The sequence below is a fragment of the Ichthyophthirius multifiliis genome, assembly GCF_000220395.1.
Source record: "Ichthyophthirius multifiliis unplaced genomic scaffold scaff_1120509250277, whole genome shotgun sequence".
NCBI lineage: Eukaryota > Ciliophora > Oligohymenophorea > Hymenostomatida > Ichthyophthirius > Ichthyophthirius multifiliis.
This window is the reverse complement of record NW_004086916.1, coordinates 19,473-34,830: the sequence shown is the minus strand read 5'-3', so window position 1 is coordinate 34,830 and position 15,358 is coordinate 19,473. Positions and strand designations below refer to the sequence as shown.

The 15,358-nt window shown below is 16.6% G+C and overlaps 4 protein-coding genes across 4 annotated transcripts, besides 20 other annotated features; 3 read left to right on the top strand and 1 right to left on the bottom strand. All coding sequences in view use genetic code 6, as the record gives it.

The window, feature by feature from the left end:
• Positions 1 to 188: 188 nt before the first annotated feature.
• On the bottom strand, positions 189 to 2,524 carry IMG5_060910 (hypothetical protein; the record flags this gene model as incomplete). The annotated part of the gene is made up of 7 exons (XM_004037079.1): positions 189 to 1,072; positions 1,115 to 1,291; positions 1,352 to 1,475; positions 1,634 to 1,778; positions 1,999 to 2,114; positions 2,197 to 2,382; positions 2,438 to 2,524. Coding segments are annotated over 7 exons (1,719 nt in total), but the record flags the coding sequence as incomplete, so codon positions are not given.
• Positions 1,308 to 1,348: a microsatellite.
• Positions 1,971 to 1,997: a microsatellite.
• Positions 2,145 to 2,174: a microsatellite.
• Positions 2,523 to 2,567: a microsatellite.
• A 260-nt stretch (positions 2,568 to 2,827) lies between these two features.
• Positions 2,828 to 2,868: a microsatellite.
• Positions 2,869 to 4,546: 1,678 nt separating this feature from the next.
• Positions 4,547 to 4,578: a microsatellite.
• Positions 4,579 to 4,592: 14 nt separating this feature from the next.
• Positions 4,593 to 4,635: a microsatellite.
• Positions 4,636 to 4,767: 132 nt separating this feature from the next.
• Positions 4,768 to 4,831: a microsatellite.
• A 128-nt stretch (positions 4,832 to 4,959) lies between these two features.
• Positions 4,960 to 5,001: a microsatellite.
• An 87-nt stretch (positions 5,002 to 5,088) lies between these two features.
• Positions 5,089 to 5,157: a microsatellite.
• A 19-nt stretch (positions 5,158 to 5,176) lies between these two features.
• Positions 5,177 to 6,813, top strand: IMG5_060900 (hypothetical protein; the record flags this gene model as incomplete). The annotated part of the gene is made up of 4 exons (XM_004037078.1): positions 5,177 to 5,278; positions 5,543 to 5,766; positions 6,370 to 6,587; positions 6,776 to 6,813. 4 exons carry the CDS (start codon positions 5,177 to 5,179, stop codon positions 6,811 to 6,813), a joined length of 582 nt encoding a protein of 193 aa, XP_004037126.1.
• Positions 6,814 to 7,648: 835 nt separating this feature from the next.
• On the top strand, positions 7,649 to 8,776 carry IMG5_060890 (hypothetical protein; the record flags this gene model as incomplete). Its single annotated transcript, XM_004037077.1, has 2 exons — positions 7,649 to 8,348; positions 8,682 to 8,776. The coding sequence occupies 2 exons, from the start codon at positions 7,649 to 7,651 to the stop codon at positions 8,774 to 8,776; spliced, it is 795 nt and encodes a 264-aa protein (XP_004037125.1).
• Positions 8,583 to 8,632: a microsatellite.
• Positions 8,585 to 8,634: a microsatellite.
• Positions 8,590 to 8,625: a microsatellite.
• Positions 8,777 to 9,389: 613 nt separating the features above from the next.
• Positions 9,390 to 9,431: a microsatellite.
• Positions 9,432 to 10,194: 763 nt separating this feature from the next.
• Positions 10,195 to 10,254: a microsatellite.
• A 138-nt stretch (positions 10,255 to 10,392) lies between these two features.
• Positions 10,393 to 10,444: a microsatellite.
• A 798-nt stretch (positions 10,445 to 11,242) lies between these two features.
• Positions 11,243 to 11,296: a microsatellite.
• A 348-nt stretch (positions 11,297 to 11,644) lies between these two features.
• Positions 11,645 to 14,838, top strand: IMG5_060880 (NLI interacting factor-like phosphatase family protein, putative; the record flags this gene model as incomplete). The annotated part of the gene is made up of 7 exons (XM_004037076.1): positions 11,645 to 11,658; positions 12,151 to 12,175; positions 13,248 to 13,334; positions 13,403 to 13,522; positions 13,578 to 13,654; positions 14,092 to 14,467; positions 14,833 to 14,838. 7 exons carry the CDS (start codon positions 11,645 to 11,647, stop codon positions 14,836 to 14,838), a joined length of 705 nt encoding a protein of 234 aa, XP_004037124.1.
• Positions 11,764 to 11,806: a microsatellite.
• Positions 12,434 to 12,473: a microsatellite.
• Positions 12,822 to 12,850: a microsatellite.
• Positions 14,839 to 15,358: the final 520 nt, after the last annotated feature.

Here is a 15,358-nt window from a genome sequence, read left to right as displayed (position 1 = left end):
AAAAAAAAATATTTATAAATTTTATTGTTAAAAAAAAAAAAAAAATTCATTTATATATTTTCATGATTAACACTGAAAATAAATAAATACACATAGAACATAAATAATAAAAAAAATATATTTATAATTAAATATTTCATTTAATTTATTTTATTTTACATTAAATATAATATCTAACTTCTTTTCTTTCAAACTTTTTTTTAAGGACAGCTTTTCTAATTTTAACCTTCATCAATATTTTCGATAATTCCTCCATCTTCGCTTTCACTATCACTACTTTATAATTTGATTTGACATTCATTATCTTAATTTTTATCAGTTTATTATTCATTTTAGTATTTATTATTAAGGCTATTATTTTTGCTATGTTGATTTTAGCTTTAGTTACTTTGTATTTCATTATCTAATTTGGCCTTATTTTTTAATTTTAGCCTTTAAATTGCCTCATTATATTTTTAGTTTTAAACTAGGCTTTTTTTCAATTGCTATTCATTCGAAGTTTATTATTTTTATTCTTCTGGTATTTCACTTTTAGACCCTAATTTAACCCATTTATTTTTTTAATCATTTTTGAACTCATTTTTCTTTGATAAAGAATTTATATTTAATTGAATTATTTATGGGTTCATTATTTGTATGGTTTTATTGGAATTAGTTAGTGATAAATTTTCCTCTTTTATATAATTTTATTAATTTGTTTTTGATACACTAGAACTTTTTTATCTATATGTTATAAATTAATGGTTTAATAATTAGCGTACATTATATCGTTCCAAAGGGTTTATTTTTAAACACTTTTAAATAAAATCTTTGCAATCATCTGATAAAAAAGCAGGAATTTCCGGAGGATCTTTAGAACTGGCTATACAAAACATTGCTTAATATGGTGATTTTTCATTCCATGGAGGCTTCTATGTTGCCATTTCTATTATAGTACATCCTAAACTCCATATATCTGCAAATCGTCCTGATCCTTATTGTTTAATTGTTTCTGGAGCCATCCAATATGGAGTACCTCGAATAGAATTATTATAAGTTTTTTCTTCTATTATTTTCTTTGCACTTCCAAAATCTATTTTTTTGTTTATTTATTTTTATTTTCTATTTTTATTACCTGCTAATTTACAAATCCCATTTTCATCTACAAGTACATTAGCTCCTTTTATATCTCTATGTATTATTTCATGTACATGTAAATATTCTAATCCAAAAAGTATTTATTCGGTAAATTTTCGAATTAATGTTTCATTAAATTTACCGTATTTACATAATAATTGGGATATTGAACCGCCTAACTTGCAGAAAAAATTATAAAATTAATTGATTTATTAAAAATTTATTATTTATTTACCTGGTACATATTCTAAAAATATACATATTTAATTATCTTTTTCATTTACACCTAAATATCTAACTATATTTTAATGCCTAAGCTTTTTCAAATTCTCTATTTCGCATTTAATTTGATTTATTTTCTATTTATCAAAGATATAATTTTTTTAATAAATGGGGAAATTTTGTTATATATATATATATATTTTTTTTTTTGAAAATATAAAATTTTAGTGTTTAATAATTATATAATTATAAATTTTATAATTTGTAATATATATTATTAATTTTGTAAAATTACATCTATTTTGTCCTATATATTATTTTCATTAAAGCTTATTTCTTTTACAGCCATTATTTCTCCAGTATCTTAGTTCATAGCCTAAAACACTTATCCAAAGGAGCCAGATCCAAGAAAAATATCATTGATTTCTCCTTTGTTCCATCTAATTAAAAAAAACAATTTTAAATTGATAAAAATAAAATATTTTTTAAGAATTTATTTATTAATATATAAAAAAATAAAGTAATCACTAATATATATTTTAAAGAAAAGTATGATAAAATATTCAATTTCGTTTGAATTTTTTTATTAAAATAATATAAATCAAAATCACATTTTTAAAAAATAAATAAATAAAGAAAAAAAAAAAAAGAAAAAAAAACCTAATTTTCTACTATTCTAGTTTTTCTAATTTTTGGCACTTATAATTATTTTAATAATAAAGATTATCATTTTAACTAAAATATTTATCATTATTATTTTATAAATTAAGACTAAACTTTTTTTTATTTTTTTTCAAAAATATTAGAAAAAAAAAAAAAAAAAAAAAAAAAAAAAATTTTTTTTTTTTTTTTTTATACTGTTTGAGAATAGTATATATTTTTTGCATCTTATTAATTTTCTTAATATTAAGAATATTGGCTATATGAATATTCACTATCTTATATAGACTAATTGTTTTCTTAATTTTAATAATTATCTTATTTATTTTATTAATTAAATTTATATAGTGTGCTTTTCTTTTCTTCTATTGCTTTTTGATTAGCCTTTTTAATCAAATATTTCATATTTATCTATTTTAGATATAAATATAATGATTACTTTGTCAATAATCTCGTTTACTTCGGCTTTATTAGCAATACCATTTTCTAAATCTTTTTTACAAGATTCAATAATATTTCCCATGTTTTAATTTATAATTAATATATTTTTTAATTATAAATATATATATATATATATATGTAAAATATTAAAATAATTAAGAAAAATATAAAAAGAGAAATTAATTTTATATTTTTTTATTTCTTTTATTGTTTTTTCTATTAAAAAAAAAGAATAAAACTTATAATGTTAATTATATATTTAAAATAATTCATAAACTAACATTTAAAATTTTATTTTAGTTATATATTATACTTAAACAAATTTAAATATTGTATTTTCTTATGAATTTAAAATTAAAAGCTTTAATTTAATTATTTAAGAATATTTTTTTAATTTAAAAAAAAAATATTTTAATTTAAAAATAAAAAAACCAAATATTATATAATTTTGGTTTATTAATAATATTTTTAATAAATATATTAAAATGTATTAACAAAATATAAAAAAATATACAATATATATGAAGAAAATTTAATTAAAATTATTTAACAGATATATAAAATTAAAAACAAAGATATATAAATATATAATATAATATTAATATTAACAATTTATTTTATTATGATATTAATAAAAATAAAAAAAAAATTAATTATTTATATTATTATAAATAATTTCTTTTGGTCAAAAAGTAAAATAATTATATAATAATAATTTAAATTTATATAATATATTTAACAAATAAAAAATTATAATTCTTAAAAATCAAATTATATATAAATATAATATTCAATATTTTTTAAAAAATATAATATTCATCTAAAATATTGTATTTTTATAACTATGTTTTTAATAAAATAAACCAATAATATATATTCTAATTCTATTACGGTTTTAAATATTTTCTATTTTAGATCCTTTTGATTATAAAAATTAATATTAATTTTTCTATTAATTCTTAATATAATTAATATATTATATATGATATAAATTCTATAATTTTTATACTATATATACTAGCTATACTTTTTATATTTTGAATATTTTATACTAGATTTTTTGACTAAAGTTAAGAATTAAATTGAATATTAACTAAGAATACTATTAAAATTTTACATTTTAATTAAATATTAAATCTTTAAATTTGATTATAAATATTTTTTTTTAATATATTTATATAAAAAATATTCATTTTTTTTCAAAAAATAATAATAATAATATATAAAATAATAAAAATCAATGGTAAAAATAATTTTTTTTTTTAAAAAAAATTATTTTAAATAAATATAATATTTTTTTAAAAAATATTAGAAAATTTATAAATTGATATAAAATCTGAAAAGTCCAAAATTAAAAATAGTCTATAAAAATTCTCAAAAAAAATAAAATAATCTTTAATAATATAAACAACATTCAAATAACACCAAACTCAATAAAATCGAAAAATTTAAAACAACTTTAACTTAAGCCCCAAATATAGCTTAAACCCATATCTCTAAATCTGAAAACAACCAAAATTGATATCTAACAACAATTCTCAATCTGATCTTAAACCCTTCCCAACACCTTAAACTATCAGTATGTTTAAATTTGAAAATGTTAATTTAATTATCATAATATAGTATTACTTCAATATTATTATAAACTTAAACTTATTTATTTTTTAATCTAACTTCGTTATTTCTATATTGATAGATTTTTTTTAAAAATTCAATTTAAAGGAAAAAGTAAATAAACTATTTAATTAAATTTATTAGATTTGCTTAATAAGTTTTTTTTTTTTTAATAAAAAAATAGTATTTAATATCATTTAATATAAACCAGTTAAAATTTATTTTTGATTATATTGAATATTAAATAGTAATTATGAAAAATTAAATTTATAATTATTCATTTATTTTAGTATTTCGGTTTTTTAGAGTTAACTTTACACTTTTATTTAGTTATTTTAAGTATATTTTAATTATTTTTATATTATTTCTTTATAAAAAATAACCATTTTTTCATTTAATTATAGACTATCTTAAGATTTAGAATTTTAATTAAAATAGTATTATTTTTTTAAATAATAAATTAAATATATTAATTATAAAAAGAATTAAAATATAAATAATTTATTTATTAAATAACTTATTTATAACTCTTTTTAAGTATATTTATTAAAAATAATTCATATATATTAATAAATAAATCATGTTAAAGATTGAATTTAACATACATATAAAATAAAATATTGATTTAATGGAAAATTAGAAAATAAATAAGCATTATCACATAAAAGTTTAATATTTTTATTTTATATATTTATTAAAAATAAGTAAAAGAAATAATATAAAATATATATATATTTATTATATTTTTAATTAATATATATATTTATTTTTTATATTTGTTTAATAAAAATAAAAATATTAATATATTAATTTAATCAATTTTAATTAAAAAATAATCATTTAAAAATACTTTATATTAAGTATTTTTTTAAAAATATATTAAAATTTTGGATTACAATTATTATCTTTTTGAAAATAATTATATTATTTTTAAAATCATTTTATTATGTTGCAAATATCTAAATTTTTTATTTATTTTTTCATTCAATGACATTACAAATATATATAAAATAAGTACTATAAGGCAATATTTATAAATAATTAATTATTTTTATAAGAAAAATAAAATATTAAATTCTTTTAGAATAAAAATAAAATAATAATAAGCATAACACTAAAATATATGACAAGCAGACCAGCTTAAAGTATAAAATCCTAAAATCCATTTAGTGATGATGAAGATGATGATGATTTTATTGATGAAGTTTCTACTTAAAATGTTAAAGTAGAAATAAAAGCAAGTAATAAAAAATAAAAAATATAGATATAAAAATATCATTAGTAAAGCCATACGAAGATTACTTTGAGAAATTTAACTAGTTTTATAATTAATATATAGAAAAGACTAAAAATTTTGAACAATAGCACTAAATATAAATCGGTGAGTGTTCATTTGATATTTTAAATATAGTTTTTTATGTATAATAAAATATTTTAATAATAAATGAAAAAAATATAAATATTTTTTATATTTTTTTTAAAAAAAAAGCCTACTACCACAAAACAAGCATTATTTGATATAAATGATACTCCATGTAAATTATATGATAAAATATCATCTACATTTACTTTTTTGGATACTGAAATAAGTAAAATATGTGAGACTTTCGAGAATAGAATATACTCAGCAATATGTATGTATGGAGAAAGACCAATAAAATAAGATCAAAAAGAAGATGAAGATAAAGAACAATTAAACGAAGGATAAGCAGAGTATGAAATATCAAGAATATTTTCTGTTTTAAAGTAATGTTTAGATTTAGTAAAAAGAATAATGTCTTTATTGTTTAATATAATAAACTAATTAAATGTAATTTATTATAAAAAATAAGATATTTATAAGACAATATTCAAAAATGTGAATTTATTTTCAGTGCTTAGATCTATAGGAAAGGGTTTATCAGCAATACATACATTAGATTGTTGTGTAAATTAGAATTAGAAATTACAAGAACATTGGAATTTTTATAAAAGAATGGTTAAAATAGTTTCGACAGAACCATTAAAATATGGAACAGGCATTAGAAATTTTAAAAAATTCGAGAAAATAATAGCGAGATTAGACAAGACTATTTTAAGTGGAAATTGTGTATAGGAAGTTTTAAAATTGAACTATGAAAATAACGTAACGAAATCTTCAGATAAATTAAAATAAGAAAATGAGACTCTTTTAGTCAATAATAAAGATTTAATTGAACTTTTTGAGCTTTATATTAAATAGGAAATCTAGAATTATACTGATATTATAGAATCTCCTACTGAAATTTTAGAAAGAAAAGAGTTTTATTATTTTATTAATACTTATGCTTTTTTTAGATATATTTTTCCTAAAAGAGAAGACAAAAAACCCTTTAGATTGATATGGAGTTTGTAAAAAAAATGCCCAATAATAGAGGCTTATTCTCATGTATATTGTTATGTATATAAGTTTTTATCTGATGTGTGTCCTTTATCAAAAAAACATTCTTTAGATCCAGCTGAACCTGATACTTTTTTAAAAAGATATGTAGCAGAACAAGACGATTTAATAGGAAGTAAAATTAATTATTTTTATACTGAATTTTCCATATGGATTTCTAGAATGGAATCTATTCTTACCTCTAATATAACTCTAGCAAACAATAATGGGGATAAATCTAAAAGAATGGCTATTATAGATGAATATATAAGCTATAGAACCAAATTACTTATAAAAGCCTTACTTTTATGTTCCTAATTAAAGAATATGATTTCTACTAATCTTATTTTGCATATTAATGAGTCAATTCCTATGGATCCTGATATTTTTAAGCATTTATTATAAGGAATAATAATCTAAAAAGCAGTCCTTTAAATTTTTGAGAATAAAAAAGAGGCCTTTTAGCCTTTTATTATGATAAAACATTTAACAAAATCAATAGTAGTATAAATGATGAATATTCTTGAAAAACTATAAAAAATAGACTCAAAAAATAAAAAGCCAGCCTATAGTGAATTTATAGCTGCTATTATAAATATTTTATAAAATCTAAAAAATGGTCCTATTACTGCATTAAAAATATCCACAATTGATTTTTCTTTAAATTTTGTGCTTTCTTCATATATTATAGATAAAACTGAATCTGCAAATCTAAAACATACGTTTTGGAAAATAAAAACACTTTCATAAATTGAATATTTACTTTAAAAAATTACTAATTCTTCTTTTCTTTATTAATGTAGAGATGTTATTCCTTTTCTATTTAAAGAATTCTATAGTAACTCATTATTAGCTTCGAAATTTCCTTATTTTTCTAATGCTCTAAATGATACTGTTCCTTTATTAAAATCTGTTCTTCATTTAGAAAGTTAGTAAGAATTATATCAATCGTTCAAAGAAAGTGTCCTTTAGGTTTTTAATAAAGAATACATACTTCCTACAACTCGACAAATAGAAGATTTTTTAAGAATAAATATACATGTAATGCTAATAGAAAAAGTATAGGGCAAAAATCCATTCAAAGATAACCTAAAGAATATATCCTAATTATTAAATGTGAAAAACGTGTAATTATTTGACTGTATTATTGACATTTAAAAGGAAATAATGGAAAATTTGAACGACAAATTTTACAATATGAACGCCATAAACATGCATGATTAAGAAACCTATGAAGAGTTTAGAATTTTGGGAAATTAAGTTTTCGATTTGAATCTTATGAATGTCTATATCCCTAGTTAAACCCTAGAATAAGGATAATTAGATATATTAAACATTTTAAGAAATATTCCTTAGTTTATTGATACTTATGCATATAATTTACATAATTAATCATTTACTGAAATTACGACTTTAGAATCAAAATAGGTTACAACAGTAGGAATTTAGCAAATTTCTGATTCTATAAGGACACATGGACTAGGAATTTTAAATACTACAGTTAATTGTTTTTATGTATATTTAAAATCTAAGATTAAGCTTTTTTCAGATTATTTAAGACAAGAAACTATCTATTAAACTCTTATTAGAGAAGATAAATGGTTCTTTGAATTCAAAGGATAACATGATAACAAATATATTTACGAAAGGGCAGAGAAGTTATAAAAAGTAATAAAAAAATTGGGAAATTTTGACGACGGAAAGAATTATTTAGATTAATTTAGAGTACTTTTGACTTAAATAGGAAATGCACTTGGCCTTGTTAGATTAATTAAATCTGCTAGTTTAAATTATTGCTCTAAATGTATCGAATTTCTTCCTTCTTAAATTTGTGAGGAATAAACATTCGCTAATATGGCATTAGGAGCTTTAAGTGGAGAAGCAACCTTTAATGCAGGTTAGGAATTAGATAAGATTATTAGTTAGTTAAGAAATAACTTTTCTTCAAAAACTGATTATCTTAAAAAAATAGTGTTATAATTTTCTATTTTAAGCTAAAATGAAGCCTTTTAACATTTTAAATATTTATATTATCTTGTACCTACACTTTCTTTGAATTATGTTAATCATGTTTTAATAGGAAAAGATAAGATTTCTTAAAGATATAATACTTAGGCTTTTATTAATGTAATTTTTTGTTTTGTTTTGTTTTGCTTTTTGTTTTGTTTTGTTTTGTTTTTTTTCAACAATTTTAAAAAAATAAAATAACATTATATAATTAATTAATAAGGACGATGGATTTATTATTGGATTAGAATTTATGCTTAAGCTTTTTGGAGTAGAAGAACTTTTTAAAGGTTTACATTGGTAAGACGTTTTAAATGAAAGATTTAATGAGCAATTAAAAAATATTTAAGAATTATCTAATTAAAGTAGAGATAAAGATAAATAAATATCGACTAGAAAACTAGAAGAAGTATTTTTTATTTAATTTTTGTTTTGTTTAAATTATTAAATTAAAAGATGGATATGTAACGTGATTTATCTAAAAGAAATTTAATAAGTTAATAAAATGAATTCTAATTGTTTTTTAATGCTTTATAAGCATGTAAAGTTTTATTTAAAGATGATATTATTTGAAAAGATATATTTTATTTTATTTTATTTATTTATTTTTTTAAAAAAAAATTAAATAGTATAAATTATATTTATTTTTATATAAATCATATAAAATATTCATTTTTTATTAATTTTATTCAAATAAATTAGTTTATAAAAAATTATATACATTACAAATCTTTTATTTTTTAGGTTTATACACTTTGCAAACTCATAAGTCAATCTTTTTATATTTTATATAATATATAAGACATTTTAACTTAATTTTTAAATAAATAGTAAAAAATTTCAAAATTTAACCCTAAAATAACGACTATAATAGAGCCAATATTAGTATTATTGTCATCTTAGAATTTTTCATATGCCTTTTGAAAAGATATTTTAATTTTTATTTATTTTTTAATATTTTTTTATTTTTTAAAAAAAAACAAAAAATTCAATTAACAAAAAAAATGGATAAATAAGTTTCTTTTTTTAAAAAAAAATCATAATAAATAATTATACTTAACAAAAAATAACAAATAAAGAAATTTTTTTTTTTTCAACTTTCAATTTATTATCAAAAAAAAAAACATTTAGAACAGAATTAATATAAAAATTTAGATCCGAATATAGAGAACTAATTGTAAAAAGATTATTCCAAATTTTATCATTATTAAAAAAAAAACAGAGATTAATGCATATAAAATATTAGATATTCTCATTATAATTGAAATCTCTTCGAAAATATAAGAGAACCTAATCTAAGTTAGCATTTTTTTAGAATTGTGTTATATTTGGTTGGTATTCTTTAGTATTTTTATTTACAATCTTTTTATAACTTCATTTTTTTTTCTTTTTATTCCGTATTTCTCTAGCAAATTTAATAACTTTAATTTAGTATATTAAAAGTTTTTTATTGGAAAAAAACAAAAAAAATTATAATATAACTAAGCAATTTTCATATTATACTATTTTATTAGAAATCCCGTTCTAAATAAAAGAATTAATTATTAATTTTGATTCCACATATAACACTTATAAATATTATCTTATTTTCCATATTTATAATCAATTTTTTAAATTAAAAAGAAGCATCTCTTTGTAAAATGATATAATATTTGAATAAAAAACCATAGTTGAATTTTAATTATAAAAGTGTGTAACAAATCATTTCGAAATAAACAATCATTACGACTTTCTCCATATATATATATATATATATATTTATAATATATATATATATATATATATATATATATATACTGAAGTTATTGTCTATGATTATGATTTTTTGACTTTCCTTTATTTCATTAAATTGGAATACTTGAATTTTTAAATTTAGAGTAATTTATTATTATTTCCCTTTCACTAAAGGTTTATATGTTAAATTATAATAAATAAATAAAAATAATAAATATATTTTTTTTAATAAAAAAAAAAAATATAGTTTTTGTTTTTTAAGACTTAATTTTTTAGTTTTAAAATAAAGAGATTATATTACATAAATTACTATTACTATATATTTTTGAAAATATTTTTACGGATTAAAAATCTTTTTAGTTTATATTAATTAACTCTGATTATATATCCATAATCAAATTTAATTAAAATCAATTATATCTATTAATTTCATAATAATACATATATAATTAGTTTTATATCTTATCTTTATTATATCTAATTTTGTTTATATTTTAAATGAAAATTGTTTAAATTTATTAAAATCACCATATTAACATTATTCACCATTTATAATAAAATATAAGAAAAATATATTCATTTAAATTATATATATAGCCCTAATAATTCATTCCATGTTTTTAAAATAAAAAGTAGAAAATATCCTTTTTCTCAATAATAAATTGATCTTTCGTAAATTATTTTGACTCTATAATCAGTTTTCATAGATTAACTTATTATGAATAATAATAGTTTTTCGTGAAGTTAATTAATGTTGAAATCATGATTTTATATTTATAATAGTATTTTAATATATATAATTTTTTATATTTTATTTTTTAATAACATTAATTAACATATATTTATTAATATTTAACAAATTTAGGACATTATTTGTTTATCTAAAAACATTAATTTTAATTTAGATAAGATCCTTATATATAAATGGAATATCAGAAAAGTATTTTATTTATTACTTTTTAAAATTAATTTTAAAAGCATTCTAAAAAAAATTATTAATTTTTAGAAAATATACATTTATTTTCAAGATGTTAAAGAAGAATAAAGTAAATATATATATATAAATATATATATATATATATATATATATATACATATATATATCTATTTTGACTTTCTTGATTGAGGGAAATAAATTAATATTGTATTTACTTTTTTCTATATGATATTTATCAAAATAAATTTGTTAATCTGTACATTATTCTAGTACAAAATAAAAATTAGTGTTTTTGTCGATTAAAATTACCTTAAAATCTTGTCTTTTATAATTAAAAATACTTATTAAATGAATTTCATTATAATAATATCATTATAAAAGAAGTTTTATATATTAAAAGATTAAATTATTATTGTAAATATAAACTATTATAAATTAATGAAAACTTGTAATATTATAATTATTATATAAGGGAATTAGAAATAAATATCATTTAAATTCTAATATAATTATTTATGTCATTTAATAAGTAAACTTTTATAGATTTTTAAATTCAAATATTTTACTAATATATATATATATAATTAGAGTTTATAATTATTATTAAAAGAAAATATTATATTTATATAAAAAATATTTTTTAATATATTATTTATTTAAATATATTTTTTTTTAATCTTTAATAATATATAATTTTAATCTTTTCTAAATTATGACGAATTATTTTTAATATCAATTTATTTTATTATAACATATTTTAAATAATCATATTTATTTATCAAATAATTAATTAAATATATTTTTAAAATAATTTCGTTTAAATATATTACTTTAAATAATTAAAAAGTAAGTTATAAAATATATTAGATTTATTAAAATTGATAATAAAATAAATTATATATATACTATTTTAAAAAAAAATTATATAAAATAAAAAAGTTAATTAAAAGAAATATAAATTACAAATTTATTTATTATATTATAATATATTATTAGCACATTTTTTGTTTTATAATATTAGATATAAAGTGTTTTGCGAATTTCATGTATTTATAATGTAAATTTAGTTTTTAATTTTTTTTGAAATTAAACTTATATATGTATAAAAAACTATTTCTTTTATTTTAATCAAATTCATAATAAATAATATTATTTTTGACTTTTGATTTTATTTATTATAATCACATATATTATAAAAAGTCAATTACTTTATTTTTTAAAAAAATTTTAAAATAAAATAAATGTTTATATATATTTTATTTGAATATAAAAATTATCTTATAAATCTTTAAATTACAAATATATATTATTTTAAATTAATATTCTATTAATTTAAATTATATTGATATAAACTTTCTAAAATAAGTAGATAAAATATATTAAATTTTTATTTTAGAATCTATTAAATATATATTTAATCATATAAAATTTAATTATTAATGAACCCATTCTATTTTAAATTTACTTTAATAAAAATATACACTATGCGAATAAAAAAATAAAATTACAAAATGTACTTTATTAAATATAAACACATTTCTATTTTTTTAATTAATTAAAAATAAAATAAAAATAATTTATTCTTCTCCTAAATATAAAATATTAAAATCATATTTATTTTTAAATTTTGCTTTATTTTTCTTAATTACTTTAATTTTTCAAAAATGAATAATAATTAGTAAATATTGATGTATTAATTTTTTTAAATTAATATTTTTTAAGATTTCATAATAAAACTGAGCAGGATCAATAGAATTCAAATTAAAAATAAATTAGTTTTGTAACATAGGCAAGTCGAAAGTATTAATATTTTAATAATATTTAAATAAATAATAATAAAAAAGTAAAAATAATACGAACGATTAAAAACAGTAAAATAAAACAAATAGTTAATTAATTAGAATTAATTGGATTAATTTTATTTACTAATATATTCTTAAGATCTTTTATAATCTAAAAAATACTTTGCTTAATTTAAAAAAATCATTTAATAATTAAAAAATCGATTAAAAAGAAAATGATTAAATAATTGAATAAAAATAATTCAAATAAGTTGATTTAAATATTAAATAAATTATAAATAATATAATATACCAATTTTTATTAATAAATAAAAAGGCTAAAAAAACTATAGTTTTAGATTTAGATGAAACTTTAGTTCATAGTTCATTTCAAAAAAATGCAGATTATGATTTAATAATAACAGTATATAAAATAAATAATTTTTTTATATTAATATTTTTTTTTAAAAAAAAAAAAAAAATTCTAATAAGATCGAAGTCTAATAGTAATAATCTTAAGTATATGTTAAAAAAAGACCTGGATGTGATTTTTTTATTGAAGTTTTAAGTTAATATTATGAAATAATAATTTTTACAGCTAGTCTTTAAGAAGTAATAATATTTAATTTTTGTTGCTTTTAAATTATGATTTATTATATATAAAAAGTACGCAAATCCAGTTATAGATTATATAGATTAAAATAAGAGATCTTCTATGAGACTTTTTAGAGAAAATTGTACTTTGTATAATAATTATTTTGTTAAGGATTTAACTATATTAAAGCGTGATCTAAAAGATGTAATAATTATTGATGTAAGTAACTATATATATATACTTTTATTTGAATATTTTATATTATTAATTATTAGAATTCAGAATAGTCTTTTTTATTTTAACCTTCAAACGCACTTTTAATTGAATCTTTTTTCGATGATTCAAATGATTAAGAGTTATTACTTTTAATTCCTTTTTTGATTATGCTTTCAAGGAATTTCGATGTCAGGCATGTAGGAAACTAACTTTCAGAATTTGAAAATAATGAATAGATTTAATTTATAAATACTGAAAACAATATAGAAATTTTAAATAAATAAAAATTTCATAATGATCTATAAAAAAATTTTGAATAATAATTCATAAATAATATACATTACAAATTATTAAAAAAAAAAATATAAAGTCTATATAACTCTAGCTATAGTTCAACTTCTAGTCTTTCGAGTAGGTTTAGAATATCAAACTATAATCTTTCTGGTGCTGAAATTCCTTTAAATCCAGATAGTAATGATGATTCCAATAGTAATAGTGATAGTGATGATGAAGATATACTAAAAATGTTCGATAATGTAAGATTCTAGCATACTAAAGTTAACTTTAATTCACCTATATCTATAAAAGGTGTTATGCTAAATAGAAAAAAGAAAGGAAGTGTTGATATTTAAAGAAAAACTTATTTTGAATATGATGTTAAATAGAAGAAAAAATCGGATTTAAATTATGTTTTGGCATCTCATAAATATTAGCTTGAAAGTGATGAGATTGTAAAAAGAAAAGAAGTATTAAAATGAATTAAAGTTTATTTTTTTTTATCAAAAATTTAATTCTAAATATTAATTTTACTGAAAAAAAAAAAAAATATATATATTTTTATATATTTGTATAAATTTTTTAAACCGAAAAATTAATAATAATAATTTGGACTAAAATTTAAATATCCTAATTGTTTTGTTAATTTTTTGTTTTATTATTAAATTTATTTATACCTGCTGTAATTTATATTAAAAATGTTATTTTTATTTTTAATTAAAAAATAAATTCAAACGGTATTTATAAAAGAATTTATATTTAGATATTTGTTAATAAATATTAATTTTTATTAAATTAAAATTTTATATAATATATATAAAAATTAAATTAAAAGAAATGAAAAATCATACATTAATTATATTATTATTTGTTTTATTTTAATAAATTTATACATTTAGTTATTTCTTACACAATAATGTAACTATAAGTTAATAAATAAACTGGTTTACCTAAAAATTAGACCATTATCAACCTACTGATAGTAGAGATTGGTAATAAAGATATTTCGTGATGGATCATTATTTTGATAAAACAAAAAGTCCTTTGATAATACTATATATTTGTGGAGAAGGTGAATGTAAAGGGGTTTCAGAAGACAGATCTTTTACAGCTGATTTAGCAAAATAATTTAATGGAATTGTATTTTCTTTGGAACACAGATTCTACGGAGAATCCTAACCATTTGGTAAAAATAGTTAATCATATTCTTTATAAAATCTTAAGTATTTATCTGCTTAATAGGCCTTAAGTGATCTTGCTTAATTCATTTAATGGATTAAATCAAGTAATTAACATGGAGTAGAATAACATATGCCTTGGGTACGGTAGGAGTTCATATCCTGTGCACTTTCAGCTTGGTT